This window comes from Prinia subflava, chromosome 8 (genome assembly GCF_021018805.1).
Source record: "Prinia subflava isolate CZ2003 ecotype Zambia chromosome 8, Cam_Psub_1.2, whole genome shotgun sequence".
Classification (NCBI taxonomy): domain Eukaryota; kingdom Metazoa; phylum Chordata; class Aves; order Passeriformes; family Cisticolidae; genus Prinia; species Prinia subflava.
The window spans coordinates 17776118-17793883 of NC_086254.1; the positions used below are offsets into that span (position 1 = coordinate 17776118).

The 17766-nt window shown below is 63.9% G+C and overlaps 1 protein-coding gene across 12 annotated transcripts; it reads left to right on the plus strand.

Moving 5' to 3' along the window:
- The first annotated feature begins 354 nt into the window (after positions 1-354).
- Positions 355-17518, plus strand: UBTF (upstream binding transcription factor). 12 transcript variants are annotated; one of them, XM_063403674.1, is made up of 22 exons: positions 355-478; positions 4447-4578; positions 7534-7709; positions 7987-8070; positions 8706-8861; positions 9558-9622; positions 10218-10347; positions 10745-10855; positions 11143-11276; positions 11805-11946; positions 12260-12301; positions 13001-13114; positions 13243-13398; positions 13811-13966; positions 14191-14301; positions 14388-14476; positions 14641-14830; positions 15071-15118; positions 15385-15453; positions 15806-15952; positions 16263-16382; positions 16721-17518. In XM_063403674.1, exons 2-22 carry the CDS (start codon positions 4521-4523, stop codon positions 16832-16834), a joined length of 2412 nt encoding a protein of 803 aa, XP_063259744.1. In that variant the 5' UTR covers positions 355-478; positions 4447-4520; the 3' UTR covers positions 16835-17518. The 12 variants fall into 12 exon arrangements, with proteins under 12 accessions (XP_063259744.1, XP_063259741.1, XP_063259751.1 ...); XM_063403671.1 differs by lacking the exon at positions 355-478 and adding an exon at positions 583-1052; XM_063403676.1 differs by lacking the exon at positions 355-478 and adding an exon at positions 601-1052 and having other exon boundaries at positions 10218-10338.
- The last annotated feature ends 248 nt before the right edge of the window (positions 17519-17766 follow it).

The following is a 17766-nucleotide window of genomic DNA, read 5'->3' on the forward strand; positions in this document are numbered from 1 at the left end:
AGCCCGGGATGGCCCGTGCCGTGCCGGCAGCCGGGCCGGCCGGTGGCACGGAAGCAGCCCGGGATGGCCCGTGCCGTGCCGGCTGCCGGGCCGGCCGGGAATGTGCAGGCGCTGCCCGGCCGGGATTGGCTGCGGGGAATGACGCCCAGCACAACAAAGGTGGAGTTGGAGAAATTCCATTAAAAAAAATTAAGAGAGAGAGAGAGGGAGAGGAGAGAAAAGGGAGCGGAGGGAGGGAGGAGGGGAGGAAGCTGCCCCTCGCCCGCCCCGCCGGGCAGAGCCCCCCCCGCCGCCGTGTCCCGGGGCCGCGGGGCGGGCAGGAGCGCGGCCCCGCCGTGCCGTGGGGGCCCGGCTCGGCTCCCCCCCACCCCCCCCCCGCTTCCCTCCCTTTATTTTTTTCCCCCCTCATTTCTGTCTTTTTCCCCTATTTTTTATTTTTTTTTCTTTATGCAAACGCCGGCCGAGGATTGTTGCACATGTAAGGAGATTTTTTTTTTCTTCCTCCCTTCCCCCCCCACCCCACCCCCCCTCCTTTCCCTCCTCTTCTCCTTCCTCCTCCTCCTCCTCCTCTTTTTCTTCTCACCACAGTGTTGCAAAAGCAAAGAGCAATAAAAAACCCGGCGGAAAGCGGCGGCGGGGCGGCGGGGCTGGCGGGGAGATCCCGGCGGATCCCGGCGCGCTCAGCCCGGCTGATTGGAAGAGCGAACGCAGCGCCATGGAGGCGGGGGAAAGCGCGATCGTCTCTGCGGGGACTGGAGCGCGTCCACGCCCGGGGCCAGCGCTGCAGAGCTGGCCGCCGTTCAACCGCCGCTCCCCCGCCCCGGCCCCGCCGAGCGAGCCCCGAGCCCCCGCCGCCCCCCAAAGCGGCGGCCCCGCCGGTACGTGCCCGCGCCGGGGGAGCCGCCGCCGCCGTGCCCCGCCGCGCCGCGCCGTGCCCGCCGCCCGGGCTCGCCATTCGCCGCCGCGCCGCTCCGCCGGCGGGGCTGGAGGAGGCGCTTTGTTCCTCCCCGGGCTCCCGCTGCCGCCGCCGCCACCGCCGCGCTCCGGGCTCGGTAAGGCGCTCCGCCGCCGCTCCGACGGGAACGGGGAGGGGGTCGCGCCCACCGGAGCGATTTTTTTTCTTTTTTAGATAGATGGATAGGTAGATAGATAAATATAAAAGAGAGATTATATATATATATTTTTTTAGAAAGGCTGGTTTCACGCAGGCCCCGCGGGCAGGAAGCCGCCACCGCCACCGCCGGGGCTCGCCCGCCCGCGGGGGGCACCGCGCTGGGGCTCGGGGCGGGGGGCAGCGCCCGGCTCGGCGGCCCCGGTGTGCCCCCCCCTTCTCTCCCTCCTTTTTCCCTTCCCTTCCCTCTCCTCCTCCTCGCTCCCTCCCTCCTTCCCGCTCGCCTTCCCTCCCTCCTCCCCGGTGCCGCAGCTGGATTTCGGGGGCAGGCTTCCAGCGCTGCCCGCTTGTTTTTCCCGAGCCCGGGTGAGTCCCGCGCCGCGGCGGGAGCTGGGCGCCGCGCTCCGCCGGTGCGTGCCGGGGCTCGGCCGAGCCCCCCCGCGCTTCATCTCCCCTTACCCTCGCTTTATCCTCTCTTTATCCCTTTTTTCTCCTTATTTTCTTTTTATCTGTATTTTTTTCTCGCCCCCCCTTTTTTTTTTTTTTCTTCCGCCTTTCTCCCCTTCCCTTCCTTTCTTCCCTCCGGACCGGGATCGGGGCTCCAGCCCCCCGCTGGGTGGGTGGGTGTTTGCGGGCTCGAGGAGGGGTCGCGGAGAGAAAAGAGGGGGGTAAGAAAGGGAGGAAAGGAAAGGAAAAACGAGGAAAGGAAAAGCGAGGAGGGGGCGGCGGTGGGGAAAAGAGAGGGGGGGAGGATCGGGTAGGAGCCGCTCCCCGGGGGTCGGTGCGGGGAGGTCGCGCTGCCCTCGCCCGGCTCGCTGCAGCTGCCCGGCCGCCCCCAGCCGGGCATCCCCGCCCCCCCTTCCCCCTCCTCCTCCTCCTCCTCCTTCTTCTCCTTCTCCTTCTTCTTCTTCCCCCAGCGGCTCCGGCGGCGGGGTTGGGGCTGCGGCGGCTCGGTTAGAGCTCCCCCCCACGCCCCCCCCCCTCCAACCTCCTCCCTCCTTCCTCCACCACCACCACCACCACCACCACCACCTCCTCCTCCTCCTCCTCCCCCTCAGCAGCCCGGAGAGGTGGGTTTGTCTCGGCTTTATAACCGCGGGTGGAGGGGAAGGAGCGGCGGGCGGAGGCGGGCGCAGCCCGGCCATTGTGTGCCGCGGCGGAGAGCGGCCGGTAACGACGGGGGGATGCGGGGGGGATGCGGTGAGGGGGGGGATGAAGCAGCGCATCGCATCGCTCCGGGGGCCCGGGGGTGCGGAGAGGGGCCGGGGGAGCGCTCCGCGTTCTGCCGGCCCCTCTCCGCACCCCCGGCCCCCCGAACTCGCCTTCCATTGTCTGCCCGGGTGTTGTTGGAGGGAAAGAAAAAAAAAAAAGGGGGGGGGGGCTCAGCTCGCTGGCGCCCGGGTGGGAACCGGGGGCGGGGGAGGCGCCGCCGGGGCCGCCCGCGCTCGGTCCCACCCGGTTCCTGCTGCCTGCTGGAGGAGGAGACTGGAGCTGGCCGGCGGCGCAGGGCATGTGCGGGCTCCCCGCCTCCGCCCGCCGGCCCGGCCCCTTCCTCCCCCGCCTCCTCCTCCTCCTCCTCCTCCCCGCTCCGGGCGCGGATCCGGTCCCCCCCCGCTCCCCGCGGGGATCCCGCGCCCCCTCCCGCGCCCCCGGGGTCCCGGTGCGCGCGCACGGCCCCGCCCCGCCATGGCCGGGACCCGCCCCCTGCGCGTCCCCGCCCTTCCCGCGCCCCCGCGCCCACCCCGGCCCCGCGCCCGGCCCGGCCCCGCGCCCACCCCGGCCCCGCTCGCTGCCCGGGGGCCGGGCCCGCTCCCACCCGCGGCGAGCCCTCCGCCGGCCCCGGGGGTGGGCCCGGGTCCGCCCCTTGGGGGTTGATCCGAGCCTGGAGCGGTTCCCCGCATCCCTTCAGGGCTCATCCCGGCCCGCTCCCGGCGTGGCGGGGTCTGCACGCCCCTCGCCCGCCCGCAGGTGATCCCCGGCCCTGAGCCCCCGGCCCTGAGCCCCCGGCTCTGATCCCCCGGCCCTGATCCCCCGGCCCTGAGCCCCCTCAGGCGGCTCTGACCCCCTGCTCTGAGCCCCTGCTCTGACCCCCTGCTCTGAGCCCCCGGCCCTGATCCCCCGGTCCTGAGCCCCCGGCCCTGAGCCCCCTCAGGCGGCTCTGACCCCCTGCTCTGAGCCCCCGGCCCTGAGCCCCCGGCCCTGATCCCCCGGCCCTGAGCCCCCTCAGGCGGCTCTGACCCCCTGCTCTGAGCCCCCGGCCCTGAGCCCCCGGCTCTGAGCCCCCGGCCCTGATCCCCCGGCTCTGATCCCCCGGCTCTGAGCCCCCTCAGGCGGCCCCAGGTCGGTGCCCCCGGGGCTGACCCGGCCCCAGGCCCGGCGGGGCCTGCAGCCCCGGGGCTCCCATTTCCCCGATCTCCCCCGGGGCCACCCCGGCTCCGCCTGGGCGTTCTGCGCCCCGGGCCGAGCCCTGCCCTCCCGGATCCTCCCCCAGGCCCCGGGCCTGGTTCTCCCCGCAGCCGCTGGAGCCCCCAGCCCGGATTTCCCCGGGCCTGGGCCCTGCTCCCCCCGGCCTGGGCCTGTCCCTCCAGGAGCCCCCTCAGGCCTCCGCCCCATCCGCCCTCCAGGGACTCCCCCGGTGGAATCCCCCGTGGGGATCCCTCCAGATCAAGGATAACCTCTCCCTCCCGAGGTTATCCTTCCTTATGGAAGCGTAAGATCCTTCCTAATGGGGTGAGGGGATCCTTCTTCTGGAGCCTCTCATGTTGAAATAGTTCCTCCAGCTTGTTCTCCTCCCTTGGGAGACCCCTGAATCTCCTGAGGTCCTCAAATGCCCCCCAGCTCCCTGGGACCTGGGGGACCCCTCTCTTCTCCCAGCGTGTCCCCTGCTCTGTGCTGGATCTGTGCTGGGCCTTTTTTTGAAGCCCCCATTTTGCAGTGGGTGCAGTGAACCCTCCTAGAGGAGATCCCTTGGAGCACTCTTGACTCAGATTCTCTTCATCCTGGGTTTTTGGATCCCACCCACCCCAGGGAGCCGCCTTGAACTTGTCTCCTCTGGGATTTATTGGAATCCCTCTCAGATCCTATCCCCGCCTTGGGAACAAGCCCCTGGACCCTTCTCCCCTGCCCACACCCCCTTTTCTCCTGCCCTGAGCAGTGTGGGGGTCACGTTGCTGTTCAGGACCCCCTCCTGGAGCTGCCCAGACCTCTTGGGGATGGGTGGGTTGGGGTGTTCCAGCCCGGGCAGAGCAGAGGATGCCTGGACCAGCTTCCCCCCGCTCCCCGTTCGGAGTCCCCATCACGGTGGGATCCTAGCAGGGCTCTCCCTTTCCTTGCAGAGCGTGCGGGAGTGATTTCGGGCAGAGGGTGAGGAGGGAGCGGCGGGACCGTCCTGGGCACAGGCAGGTGGAGGATGAACGGCGAAGCTGAGTGCCCTGCAGACCTGGAAATGACAGCTCCCAAAAACCAAGGTGAGCCCAGGCAGCCCCACAACGGGCAGTGCTCCCAGGGGAATTCTGCTGCCACGCTTCAAAATGATAATAAATAAACCCTTGGCTCAGAGGGATGGAGAAGGAGGAGGGATGGAGGATCCGTGATCCCAGCGGGGGATCCGGGGGAATCTGCCTCTCCGAGTTCTGCAGGAACACGCACACACGTGTACGGGCACACGGATTCCTGCTCCGGGGCACCAGCAGCCCCTTGGCACTGGGATGCCCCTTTGGGGACCGGAGTTTCGGGGGGATTGGGAAGGGGGGGCTGGCACAGAGGTGCTGCCCTCCCTGCTCACATCTGGGCTGCATTAAAGGCTGAGCCGTTACCTTGGGCCTCCAGCTTCCAGACCCTGGCGTGACATCAGAGCTTCAACTTTTATTGGAAAAAAGGGGCAGGAAAACAAGGGAAAAGAGAAAGATGTTTATTTGGGGCAGCTCGCAGGGCTCTGCCGCTCCACCCTCAAAACCCCCCGGGTCCCCCAAGCCTCTGGAGCGCTGTCCAGCCCCCCACACCTGCCAGGTCCCCCCGCTTTCCCCCCTGCACTGCTGCAGTCGGGGTTGTTGCCTCGAGCGAACCCGGCCGGAGCACGTGTCCTTCTCCGGGACTTTAGATGGATTTAATTACACCGGGGCAGCTTTCCTAATATAGCCCGGGCCGGGCCGGTGCCAGGAGAGCCGGGATAAATCGGTCCCAGGGCACAGACAGCCCCATTCATCCTGCCGGGCCAGCGCCGCAGTTCCGGCGCGCCCCACGTTGAGGCAGGGGGAGCAGAGGGGTGGAGGGCTGAGCGTGGGGGTCCCTGTTTGTCCCCAGCCTGTGCCAGCAGGGATCTGGGGATGTTTCCACTGTTTTTTGATGTGTTCCTTTGGGATGTGGTTACTGCCGGGGAGGTTCATGCAGGGCCAGAGGTCTCCGGGTGTTTCTGCATTCCAGGGGGGAAACCGAGGCACTGGGCTGATGGGGGCAGGTTTGGGGGGGTGTCTCGTCCTCTTCTCCGTCCCCTCTGCATTTTTGTGGCTGTGCTGCTTTTGGTAATTCCTCCTGATTTCTGCGAGGTTGGCACCAGCGTCCTGGCTCAGTTCTGCCTCATTGGTCCTTGCCTGGGAGGCCTGGAAAGTGAATGGGAAAATCAGGAAGGCAGAATCTGTCTGTGGGGGCTGTGTTCTCCCTCCCTCAGCTCTGATCTCCCCCAGCTCTGTGGGGAATGGGGTTTCCCATCTCTTTTGCCTCTTCACGATGTTTTGGGATGAAGCCAGGATCAGACACACCCCAAGCCACCGGGCCCTTGCTCTCCAGGGGGGCTCTGTCTTCTCCCTCCATATTAATCCTTAATGAGGTCACTGCAGGGACCAGCTGGATCCTAAACTGTTCCTGCCTTGACCCCCAGCCAGGCAGCTCCAGGAGGGGAAATGGGACTGGGGGTGTCACATCCTGGCTGTGCTCCCTTTACCAGGGCTCCCATATGTCCTTTAACATCCCTGGCTTGGATTTGGGATTCCGGGCAAATTGTCCTTCCCCAGACCCCTGCAAGGGCAGGAGGTGCAGGTGGTTTTCCACATGTTGAGTCTTGAGTGGAGGGAGAGCTGCAGCTGGAGCAATCTGTGCAGCTGGATATTTCTGGGAGTTTGGTTTCATTCCTGGAGATGGAGGGAGAGATGCTCCACTCAAATCTATGACCAGCTCCACTGTCCCCATCTCCTCAGGGTCTGTGTCCCACTGTCCCCATCTCCTCAGGATCTGTGTCCCACTGTCCCCATCTCCTCAGGATCTGTGTCCCATAGGATCTGTGTCCTGCTGTCCCCATCTCCTCAGGATCTGTGTCCCACTGTCCCCATCTCTGGGGTGCTCCATGTCCCGTGGGCAGCTCCAGGCGCCCCAGCCTTCACCTGGCAGGGATGTGGGGCAGGGAATGCCGTGGTGTGCAGGTGCCCATGCCGAGATGAGGCAGCCAGGGCTGTGTGGGCGGGTGGCTCCGGGCTCTGCTCCTCCTCCAGCCCATCCCCAGGGAATTTTCCTTCCGCTCCCAGGCCCCGCTGCATTCCCCAGGGCCACCCATGTTTGCAGAGCACCCCGGGCTGCGCTCCCCAGCTGGCGTGGAAGCCGGGAGCAGGGAGGAATTCCCCTGGCAAGGAGGCAGCCCCAAGGTTGGGGCTGGAGGAGGCGTTCAGGGCTGGGATTTCCTGCCTGCTGCCTGTCCCAGCACGGTGCTGCTGCCTGTCCTGGCCTCACGGCTGCTCCAGGCTCTCCGGCTTTGCCACGTGCCCATCCCACCATTCCAGCAGCCTGTTCCTCTGGGAGAGGGGATGCTCCTCCCAGCTGCTTGGGGGATGTTGGGGTGACATGAACGTCATCCCTGCACTGTCAGGGACCCTCTGAGACAGGGAGGGCTGTGCTGGGCTCTGCCCCCCCTCACTTTGTGGTCTGGGAGCTTTGACCTTGGCAGAGGTCACCGTGGAGCTGGGCCCAGGTGATCACAAAGCTCTCTGAGGTGCAGGAAAAGCAACGCTGAGGTTTTCCAGTTGCTCTGGACACATCTTTTCCACTTAGAAAGTGCATTTCCCTGCTTCCTGCTTGTCTGGAGAGCTCGTCCCTCCGCAGGGGTAGGAAATAGCCCCCTGCCCCCGTGCAGCAGAGCCATCCCTTATCTGATGGTTTTCCGGGATGAGCGAGTCTCTCTGGTTTGCACCGAGTGGAATTTCTAGCTTTGCCCAGATTGTTTTGGCCCGTAGAAAGTTGCTCGAGGGTGATGGAAACAGCCACGTCCCTTTGATCTTTAATCTCGAGAGGCAGCATGTGGAGATTACGTGTCCTGGCGCGCGGTCCGGAGCGGCACGGCGGGAGCTGCAGCCCCGGGAAGGGAAGGGAAGGGAAGGGAAGGGGAGGGAAGGGAAAAGCCTCCCTGCCCCTGGCTGATCCCGTTTCTCGCTGCTCAGACCGCTGGTCACAGGAGGACATGCTGACCCTCCTGGAGTGCATGAAGAATAACCTGCCCTCCAACGACGGGAGCAAGTTCAAAACCACCGAGTCCCACCTGGACTGGGAAAAAGTGGCTTTCAAGGACTTCTCAGGGGAGATGTGCAAGATGAAGTGGATGGAGATCTCTAATGAGGTAATTAGAGCCCCCACATGGGGCTTCCTGGGGGCTTTGTGGCAGGGTCTGAGTGTCCTGCTGACATTCCCGGGGCTGTTGGAATTGTCTGAGTTGAGTGCCCAGAGCCCTGGGCCACTGGTCCCGGCACCATCCCGCTGCTGTCAGCATGGTGACCCCTCAGAGGGGCTGGCATTGGTCATTCTTGGGGTGCATTACAAAACCCAGTGGGTTTCTGCTTTGCCAGGGATCTGCCCCGTCCCCTGTTCAAGTCTTTGTCTCTTCATTTCCTGCACAGGTGAGGAAATTCCGGACCCTCACAGAGCTCATTATGGACGCTGAGGAGCACGTGAAGAACCCTTACAAAGGCAAAAAGCTCAAGGTATTGGGCAGGAATTAGGCTCAGTCCCTGAAGGGTGACCTTACACTGCCCCAGGATGGGGGCCTGTGGCCCCTGGGGCACCCCAGACCCGCGTGGCTCTGCCCTGCAGGCACCTCCCTGCCCTGGCTCTGCCCTGCAGGCACCTCCCTGCCCATGATCCTGGTCCAGCTGCCCAAGGCTCCGGAGGCCGCGGTGCTGGGCCCAGGCCAACTCCTGGGTACATTTAATATGGCTGGCTGTGCTGCTGGCAGCCTGCATCCAAGTTTAGCTCCGGAGGGGCCGGAGCTGCCGGCCTGTTCCTGGCCTGCTTTCAGCTGGGTGGCCCTGGGGTGGCCGGTGGTCCATCCCTGGGAGCTGGGTGCCATCCCCTCCTCCTGCCCCAGTGTCCCCTCCTGCTCTGTGCTGACAGCTCTGCATGGCTGGAGGCCGCTCCCGAGGTTCCCAGCCTTGGGGTGCTGTAGATCTTGGGGAGCCCTGGTTCCCAGCAGTTTCCTCTCCTTGCCTGCTGTGCCTGGATCACCAGCAGGGCTGGGTGGAGGCAGGTGCCCCCGGGAGTGAGGAGCTGTGGGTTTGGCTGTGCCCCAGTGGTGCTGCCAGCTCCGTGCTCAGTGTCCTGCACTCTGCTGTCTCCCCAGAAACACCCCGACTTCCCCAAGAAGCCCCTGACTCCCTATTTCCGCTTCTTCATGGAGAAGCGAGCCAAATACGCCAAGCTGCACCCCGAAATGAGCAACCTGGATCTCACCAAGATCCTGTCCAAGAAATACAAGGAGCTTCCCGAGAAGAAAAAGGTACAGGGGGGTTCAGCAAGCCCCTTCCCACCGTGTGCCTCTGTGTGCTGGGCTCTGCTCAGCTCTCCCAGTAAAACCAGCAGAGCTCCAGCTCTGCCTGGCGAGGGCTTGATGCAGGAGAAGCCAGGTGTTGGTTCAGTCCCGTCAGACCTGTAGGACTTCCTTGGCCTTTCCTGTCCTGGTTCCCAGGATCGTGGGGCGAGGCTGGCTGGGTCTGTCCGTTGGTCCGTCTCTTCCTGGCGGACCTGGGTGGTGGCTCTGCCGCTGGGTGGATCCGTGTTAGTGCCGGGGTTAAGGGACACGCCCCGCTGTGCCACCCTGCCAGGGACACAGGGACACAGGGACAGGCTCTGGGACCTGCTGGCAGCAGGGATCTGCCCACCTGGAGATGCCAGAGCCTGGGCAGGGCTTTGGTGGGGCCTGACTTTCACTCTGGGGTGTCCAGGAAAAGTCCAGGGCACTGAGTCCTGCTGTGCCCTGCTCCAGGGCTGCCAGGATACACAGAGAAGGGAGATTTCCAGCTGCTGAGTTCTGGGCAGGCTGAAAACCCTCTGCAGGACCATTCCCTGCTCTGGGGGGCCCTTGAGTCCCTCTTGGGGTGGTGGGATGCCCAGCCAGCTCAGCAGGGATGTGTCTTCCTGCCCTCTCCTGGTGCTGACGTCCCTCTCCACCTGTGCGGTGGCTTTGTGTCCCCAGATGAAATACATCCAGGACTTCCAGCGAGAGAAGCAGGAGTTTGAGAGGAACCTGGCGAGGTTCAGGTGAGCAGGCAGCACCTCCCACCCCCCCATATTTCCCCAGGGCCCTCCAGGCAGATGCAGATTCCCCTCCTGTGCATAGCTCACAGAGGAAGCCCTGCTGGGCTTTTGGCTTAAAGAGAAGAGAGAATTCAGCAAAAAGAGAGCAAGGAAAAGGTGTCTGAGAGCATCCCTCTGGCTGGGAGACTGGCTGATGGGGAGAGGAGGCCCAGCCATGCTCTGGGGGTCAGGGTCTGTGAGGTGGGGACAGTGGCCCTGCCACCAGCGCTGATAACAGCTGAAGTGTCCCCCCAGTCACTCCAGACCTTCCCCTGGGATGTGATTGCTGTGATCCAGGTGGATCCTGGCATTCCCAATGACCTGCTGCTGCCTCAGGGTTGCAGCCGAGCCCAGGGATGCCTGTAGCAAATTTGTCCCCAAGGAGGGACAAACTTAAACCTCTCCTAAAGCCCTCCTGCTCTTTCTGGGGACCCCCAGAGCCCATGGAGGCTCAGCCCTGCAGTGACAGTCACCCCCTTAGCAGGCAGGTTTAGGGGTGCTCCCCTTGCCACTGCCACCCCCCTGACGCTGTCCCTTCCCACCTCCCTGCCTGCTGAAGGGAAGACCACCCGGATCTCATCCAGAACGCCAAGAAATCCGACGTCCCCGAGAAGCCCAAGACCCCCCAGCAGCTGTGGTACAACCACGAGAAGAAAATCTACTTGAAAGTGCGTCCAGATGTGAGTACGGTGGGTGGGAGTGAGTGCGAGTGTGAGTGCTGGGGGTCCTGGACCCCGCTGCTGGGGGGCAGGAGGGGAAGGGAGAGAAGCATTTTAGGGGGATGGAGGACACCGCTAGGAGCTCCCGGAGCCTGGACCCAGGTAAGGAGGGGCTCTGCACACCTGGACGAGGCTCAGGGATCCAGCCCCCACTTTTTGCCAGGAAGGGACGACCACAGCCTGAGTCAGGGCAGGAAAGGATTCCAGCACAGACATCCACCTCTGGCCATGCCCCCCACTCCCACACACCCCATGCCGGCTGCCGTCAGGCCACGCCATTTTTTTTGCCATTTTTTTCTATTTTTTCATTCCTCTTTTTTTTTTGGATTTTACCCCTCTGCCCTCACCTCTGGCTTTGGGTTTTCAGGCCACCACGAAGGAGGTGAAAGAGTCGCTGGGCAAGCAGTGGTCTCAACTCTCGGATAAAAAGAGGCTGAAATGGATTCATAAGGCCCTGGAACAGCGGAAGGAGTACGAGGTAGGGAGCAGCCTCACCCGGTCCCCTCCACACTGGCCCCGACATTCACTCCGAGCCTCTCTGCATCCCAGCCCTGCGTGGCCTCTCCCGATAGCCAGCGAGGGGGTTCAGGCAGGTCCTGGCAGGTCCCTAGTGAGGCTGAGCCCTGCCTCTCCAGCCGTGTGCAGGGCAGGCAGCAGGATCCCCAGGCGCAGGATTAGGGCGATGGTTGGCTTCTCTCTCGTCCTCCTCCGGCCCCGGCAGGCGGGGCTGGCAGCGCCTCTGACCTCTCTCCCTCCCTCCCGCAGGAGATCATGCGGGATTACATCCAGAAGCACCCGGAGCTGAACATCAGCGAGGAGGGGATCACCCGCTCCACGCTCACCAAGGCCGAGCGGCAGCTCAAGGACAAGTTCGACGGACGACCCACCAAGCCACCCCCGTGAGTCCCGTCCCCCCGGGCCAGCGAGGAAACGGGGCTGGGGTCGCAGGCACAGAGGGGTTAGATGGGGTTTATAGGATAAATTTCTTCACGGTCAAGCCTGGGAACAGGCTGCCCAGGGCAGTGGGGGAGTCACCAGCCCTGGGAGTGCTCAAAAGGTGTGGATGTGGCACTTGAGGACATGGTTAGTGGTGGGCTTGGCAGTGTTAGTTAATGGTTGGATCTTTGAGGGCCTTTCCAGCCTTAATGATTACAGGAGTCTGTGATGGTCCCTTTAAACTGGTCCTTAAGTACTGGTGTATATACTGTGTATACATCAAATACACATTTTGGTCAGAATCTGAGCGAGGTTTACGGTGACACTCTGGCTTTTAGGGGGTGATCAGCACCCAGCTGCCCCAGAACACAGGCACTTCCCTTCCCTGCCTGGCACAGCCCAGCTGGGAGCTTTGGGGAAGGCTTTAGCACTGAGCCAGCTCCACAGGGACAGGTTTTCCCTGACACTGGGTCCTTCTGTGGGGTTTTCAGGAACAGCTACTCCCTGTACTGTGCAGAGCTGATGGCCAACATGAAAGACGTGCCCAGCACGGAGCGGATGGTGCTGTGCAGCCAGCAGTGGAAGCTGCTGTCCCAGAAGGAAAAGGACGCCTACCACAAAAAGTGTGACCAGGTGAGCGGCTGAGGATGGACAGGAGGGGGAGAGGCAGGTGGGCACCAGTGCTGTGGGAAAGGAACAGTGGAATGGGAGAGTCTGGGCTGCAAATATCCCTGGAAATGAAGAAATAAACCTTTCCTCAGTCGCTGTGCTAGTCTGCATCACGGATTCTCCCCGAGGTTCTCCCTTGGTCCTGTCTCCTGTGTGGGACAAACAGAGGGTCCAGGTGGAGGGTGCTGCTGCCACGGGGTTGAGGCTGGGCCGGGGCTGCAGGGGCAGGGTGGAGTGAGGGATCTCTGTGTAACCCCTCGTCTCCATCTCCCTCCAGAAAAAGAAAGATTATGAGATCGAGCTGCTCCGCTTCCTGGAGGTGAGTGGTGAGGGGTGCTCGGCCATCAGGTGCTGGAGATCCCAGATCTGGGAATGGGAACTCTGCCCACAGACTGGGATGGCTCAAACGGGGGGCTGCCCTCTCTGCTCCCCCAGAACAGGTCTGGGCCCAGCCGTGGGTGCAGATGGCTGCACATGGCCTGGACCTCTGGCTGCCCTAATGCCTGACCCAGTGTCCTCCAGCTGGGCACTGGGGGTGAGGGTGGGCCCCAGCTGGGAGGGAGCTGGGCTGAGCAGGGCTGGAGCTGCAGGGAGGGCGTTCAGTGCCTGTGGCTGTGCAGCCTCTCACTTCCTTCCCTGGTGGGGCGTGGGCGGGGGAGCCGCACCGAGGCCACCCCGCCGTGGTGTCCCTGTCCCCAGCGGATGTGACACGGCCCCGGCTGCAGCTGCAGGGCCACGGCTGGAAACCCCTGGGGTGTGCCCGGATCCAGGCACCTGCCTGCCTGCTTGCACTGAGACACAGCTGAGCTGGGGGAGAGGGACACTGCCCAGACAGGGGGAACAGCGTGGGGACCCCCAGGCTGTACATGGGCATTTCCAGATGCTGGTCCTGACCAGGGTTTGGATCAGGACACCCACGTGCATTAATTCCCTTCCCCAGGGCCCCTGTTCCCCGATTGCCTCAAAGCCTCATTAGCTCTGGGCTGTCTAACGATGTCCCTCCTCCTTTTCCCCCCAGAGCCTGCCCGAGGAGGAGCAGCAGCGGGTGCTGGGCGAGGAGAAGATGCTGGGCAGCAACCGGAAAGGGGCGACGAGTCCTGCATCCAAAAAATCCTCACCAGAGACCGGCAAGGTGGGAGCGGCCCCGGGAGGGACGGGGCAGCACCTGCCGGAGGCTTGGGGAGGGGTGGGGCACCTCAGGGAGCTTTGAGGGGTCTGGTCCCTGCGTGGGCTCCCCCTGACAGCCCCGTGTGCCCCCAGGCCAGCTCGGAGAAGCCCAAGAGGCCCATCTCAGCCATGTTCATCTTCTCGGAGGAGAAGCGGAAGCAGCTGCAGGAGGAGCGGCCGGAGCTGTCGGAGAGCGAGCTGACCCGGCTCCTGGCCCGCATGTGGAACGACCTCTCCGAGAAGAAGAAGGTTGGTACCGTGCCCGTGTTCCTCCTCTCCACTGCTCCTGTGGGCGTCCCAGGCAGTCCAGGGGCTGCTCCTGCCCTTGCCCTGCAGCAAGGGGCACAAACGTCCCCTGGAGCATCACGGTGACCTGTCACACGTGTGCCAGTGTCAGTGCTGAGGGGCACCACGGGCTGTGCCTCCCCCTCTCATCACCTGGGGGCTCAAAACCCACAAGACAGAGAAACCTCAGAGGGCCCTTGAGCCTCAATTTCAAGGCTTTGGTGGCTTTCCTGATGGGGAGAGTCCTGAGATGGGGTTGGGGTTGGTGAGGGAGCTGTCAGTGCTACTGTAGGGACAGCGCTGGTGGAGCTGCAGTGTCCCCCTGGTGCTGGGGGGCTGTGCCCCGTGCCCCCCTCACCCCGTGCCCCCTGCCCAGGCCAAGTACAAGGCGCGGGAGGCGGCGATGAAGGCGCAGTCGGAGAAGAAGCACGGCTCAGATAAAGAGGAGCGTGGGAAGCTGCCCGAGTCTCCCAAAACTGCTGAGGAGATCTGGCAGCAGAGCGTCATTGGGGACTACCTGGCCCGTTTCAAGGTGAGGAGTGGGCTGGGAAAGGGGCTGGAGCTGGGATCATCACTCCCACCAGCAGGAATTCCCATGTGCTTTCTCTCTGGCTCACACGTGGGTTGGGTGAGGAGGATGGGGGTCACAGGGGGGTCACAGGGGGCTCACAGGGCGAGCAGTGCCCCACCAGCAGCACCCCGGTGTCCCAGGGGCTCTGGGTGCATCTGGTGCATCGTGGTGGTTCTGTCCCACAGAACGACCGGGGCAAAGCACTGAAGGCCATGGAGGCCACTTGGAACAACATGGAGAAGAAAGAGAAGCTGATGTGGATCAAGAAGGCGGCGGAGGATCAGAAGCGATACGAGGTGGGTCCCTGCCCCTCCTGTCCCTCTCTGTGCCCCTCAGCCAGCCCTGCCCCTCTCCCTGACCCTCTCTCTCTCCTGTGGCTCAGAGGGAGCTGAGCGAGATGCGGGCCCCTCCGTGCTCCACCAACTCCACCAAGAAAATGAAATTCCAGGGAGAGCCGAAGAAACCCCCCATGTGAGTACCTGGGCTGTGGAGAACTGGTCTGGCTGTGCTGGTGGGAAGAGCCTGGAGCAGGAGCAGGGAGGGTGGGCTGGACCCTGGTGTGGCCGGGCAGGGCTGTGGGCACCTGGGCTGTCCGTGCCCTGTCCCAGCCCGGCCCCGGCGCTCTCCCTGTGCAGGAACGGTTACCAGAAGTTCTCCCAGGAGCTCCTGTCCAACGGGGAGCTGAACCACCTCCCGCTGAAGGAGCGCATGGTGGAGATCGGCAGCCGCTGGCAGCGCATCTCCCAGGGCCAGAAGGACCACTACAAAAAACTGGCAGAGGAGCAGCAGAAGCAGTACAAGGTGCACCTCGACATCTGGCTCAAGGTGGGTGCTGCACCCTCAAGTGGGAGACTCTGGGATCTGTTGGTTTTGGGGATGATGCTTGGCACGGTCTCTGTTCCCACCCCCCTCCGGAAATCACCATCTCCAGACCATTTTTTGACATTTTGTAACTTAAAAGGATAAAAGTTACATACATGAGAAGGCTGTGGCCTGTGCTGGAGCATTTCCCTGCTCCATCCTCCCTTCTGTTCCACGTCCCTGACTGTGTCCCTGTCCCCACAGAGCCTCTCGCCCCAGGAGCGGGCAGCCTACAAGGAACACATTTCCAACGTGAGTATCCGTGGGGGGAAAATCCTTCTGTGGGGGGATCCCGGGAGCCTGGGACTGGGCTGGGGGTGCCAGGGGCTGGGCTGGAGACCCTGGAGGTTTGGGACTGGGCAGGGTCAGTCCTGGGTGAGGTTTGGATGTGCCACACTTGAGTGAGCCCCTCCCGTGGGGGTTTGTCCCCATGGCAGCTCAGCAGTGGGATTTTCTCTGGGCTGGACACCGGGAAGGAGCAGAACTGGAGCCCTGAAGGGCTTTGTTTTGTTCCACAGAAACGCAAGAGCATAGGGAAGATCCGGGGCCCCAACCCCAAGATGAAGCCGACGATGCAGTCCAAGTCGGTGAGTCACGCCAGGGCCCCCTCCCTGGGGAGTGCCAGGGGGCACCCACACCCCGTGTTCGAGGCTTCCCTTGTGCTCCCAGCTGCCTGCCCTGTCCTTGAGACCATGAACTTTCCCAAATCCCTGCTCAGAACCCATCCAGGTCGGATTTTGACTCTGGTACTGCTCAGGGACCCTTTTTGTGCAGTTCTCAGTGTAAATGGGGAAAGGCTCCAGGAAGGTTCTGGGGTAGGGAATGCCCTGATCTGCTCAGGGGGTGCAGGAGCCCAAAGGGGATGGCCAAGGACGGGGTGGGAGCTGCACCCATGGGTGTGGTGGTGCAGGGACTCACCAGGACCCTCCCGTCCTGCAGGAGTCAGAGGACGATGACGAGGAGGAAGAGGAGGAGGAAGATGACGATGAAGATGAGGATGACGATGATGACAACGGGGACTCGTCAGAGGAAGGCGGTGACTCCTCGGAGTCCAGCAGCGAGGAGGAGAGCGAGGACGGGGACGAGGTGAGGCTGTGGCACGGGGAGGGCACAGGGAGGGCACGGGGCCCCCCTCACCCCCTGCGGGCTGGGGGGCACCCGCAGCCGGGCTCAGACAGAGCAGGGGAGCAGGGGGACACGGGGAGGAGAGAGAAGGGGAGCAGGGACCCCCCCGTTCCCGGGGAGGGCACGAGGAGCAGCCGCGGGGCGCAGTCAGGAGCAGCCTCGGGAGCTGGAGGTGCGGGGGGGTGTGCAGAGCCCCCAGTGAGCAGAGGAAAATCTCCTGTCTTTTTCCTGGTGGAGATACTGAGTCTGGTCTCGGCTCCGTTTGCGCCAGTGTGAATGCCGAGTAAGTCACCAGAGTCAAAGCTTTACACCGGTGCAACTGAAATCTGAGTATGCTGGATGGCGCTGGGGCCAGAAACCGTGTCCGTGCCTTGTGCTCGCCACCGGACAGGTGAGGTGTTTCCACCCCCTCGCTGGTCTCAGCTCACGCCTCTTCCTCCCCTGGCTTTAGAGGGGGGAAACTGAGGCACGAGGCGGGTCGGGCAGCCTCCCTCGGATCGTGTAGCGAGGCAGTGGCAGAGGTGAGGGCAGGGTCCCCCCAGCACCCCGAGCTGAGCCCTGGCACACTCCTGGCTCCTGCCCCGCGCCCCTGCTCCGCCCGCAGCCCCGGGGCAGCGAGGGAGGGAGGGAGGGGCTCACAGCCCGCGGGGAGGGAGGGCCGGGACCAGGGGCTGCCCGTGCACTAACCCCGCCCTGACCTCCCTCCCCTCTCTGCCGCCCCCCTCGCAGAACGACGAGGATGACGAGGATGAGGATGATGAGGACGAGGATGACAACGACTCCGAGGGCAGCAGCAGCTCCTCCTCCTCCTCGGGGGACTCCTCCGACTCCGACTCCAACTGATCGGCCAAGCTCTTCGTAACGTCGTCGTTTGGTTTCTCGGTTTCGGTCCCAAATGCCCCCTGCAGCCCCTCCAAATCCTTCCTCCTCTTCCTCCTGCCCCTCCGTGGGACCCCCGGCGCGGGGAGCGGGGGCCGGGGGGACCCCCCCGCCGAGCTCACACTACGGAGGGGGACCAGGGGCTGCTTCCCCCAGGCTGGGGGGCGAGGAGAGAGCCCCCCACCCCTGCCCCCTGCCTTCCTCCCAAGGGGAAGCAATTTTTTTTTTGGAATTTCGTTCTTTCCAGGGGGGTGTCTCTCCATCCCTACCCCCATAACCCCCTCGCTACCAGCTCTGGACTTTCTAGAAAGAGAAGAAAAACACACAGGAAAAAAAAAAAAAAAAGAGAAAAAACCAACGACACCCCCCACACCTTTTTTTTTTATGAAAAGAAACAGAAACGGGAAGAAAAATCCCCTCCCCGCGCAGCCCCTGCGGCGGCGGGCGGAGCACGAGCCGAGGGGCTCAGGACTCAGCCGATGGGACATTTCCTCCTTGCGCCCCCCCAGCCCTCTGCGCCCCCCCAGCGTCCTGGGGATCCTCCCCACCCTCCAAAAATCCTTGTACAGTCTGGAAGCTGCCCCGGGAGCCGCCCGGGAACTCCACATCCACGGCACTTGGGAAGGGTCGGTGCCCCGGGGGCGGCCCCGGGGGCGGGAGGGGTGTGCGGGGTGCGTGTGCAAGCGTGAGTGTGAGCGGGGGGCACCGGGAGTGTGAGCGGGGGGCACCGGGAGTGTGTGCGGGGGGCACCGGGAGCGTGTGCGGGGGGCACCGGGGCCGCCCCGCCCGGGCCGGCGGCTCAGCGTGACCAAGGGGGGGCGCGGGGTCCCCCCCGCTCTGTTGTCGGTGGTTGTTGTGCCGTTGTATTTTATTTTTTTTTTTTTGGCGGTTTTTGT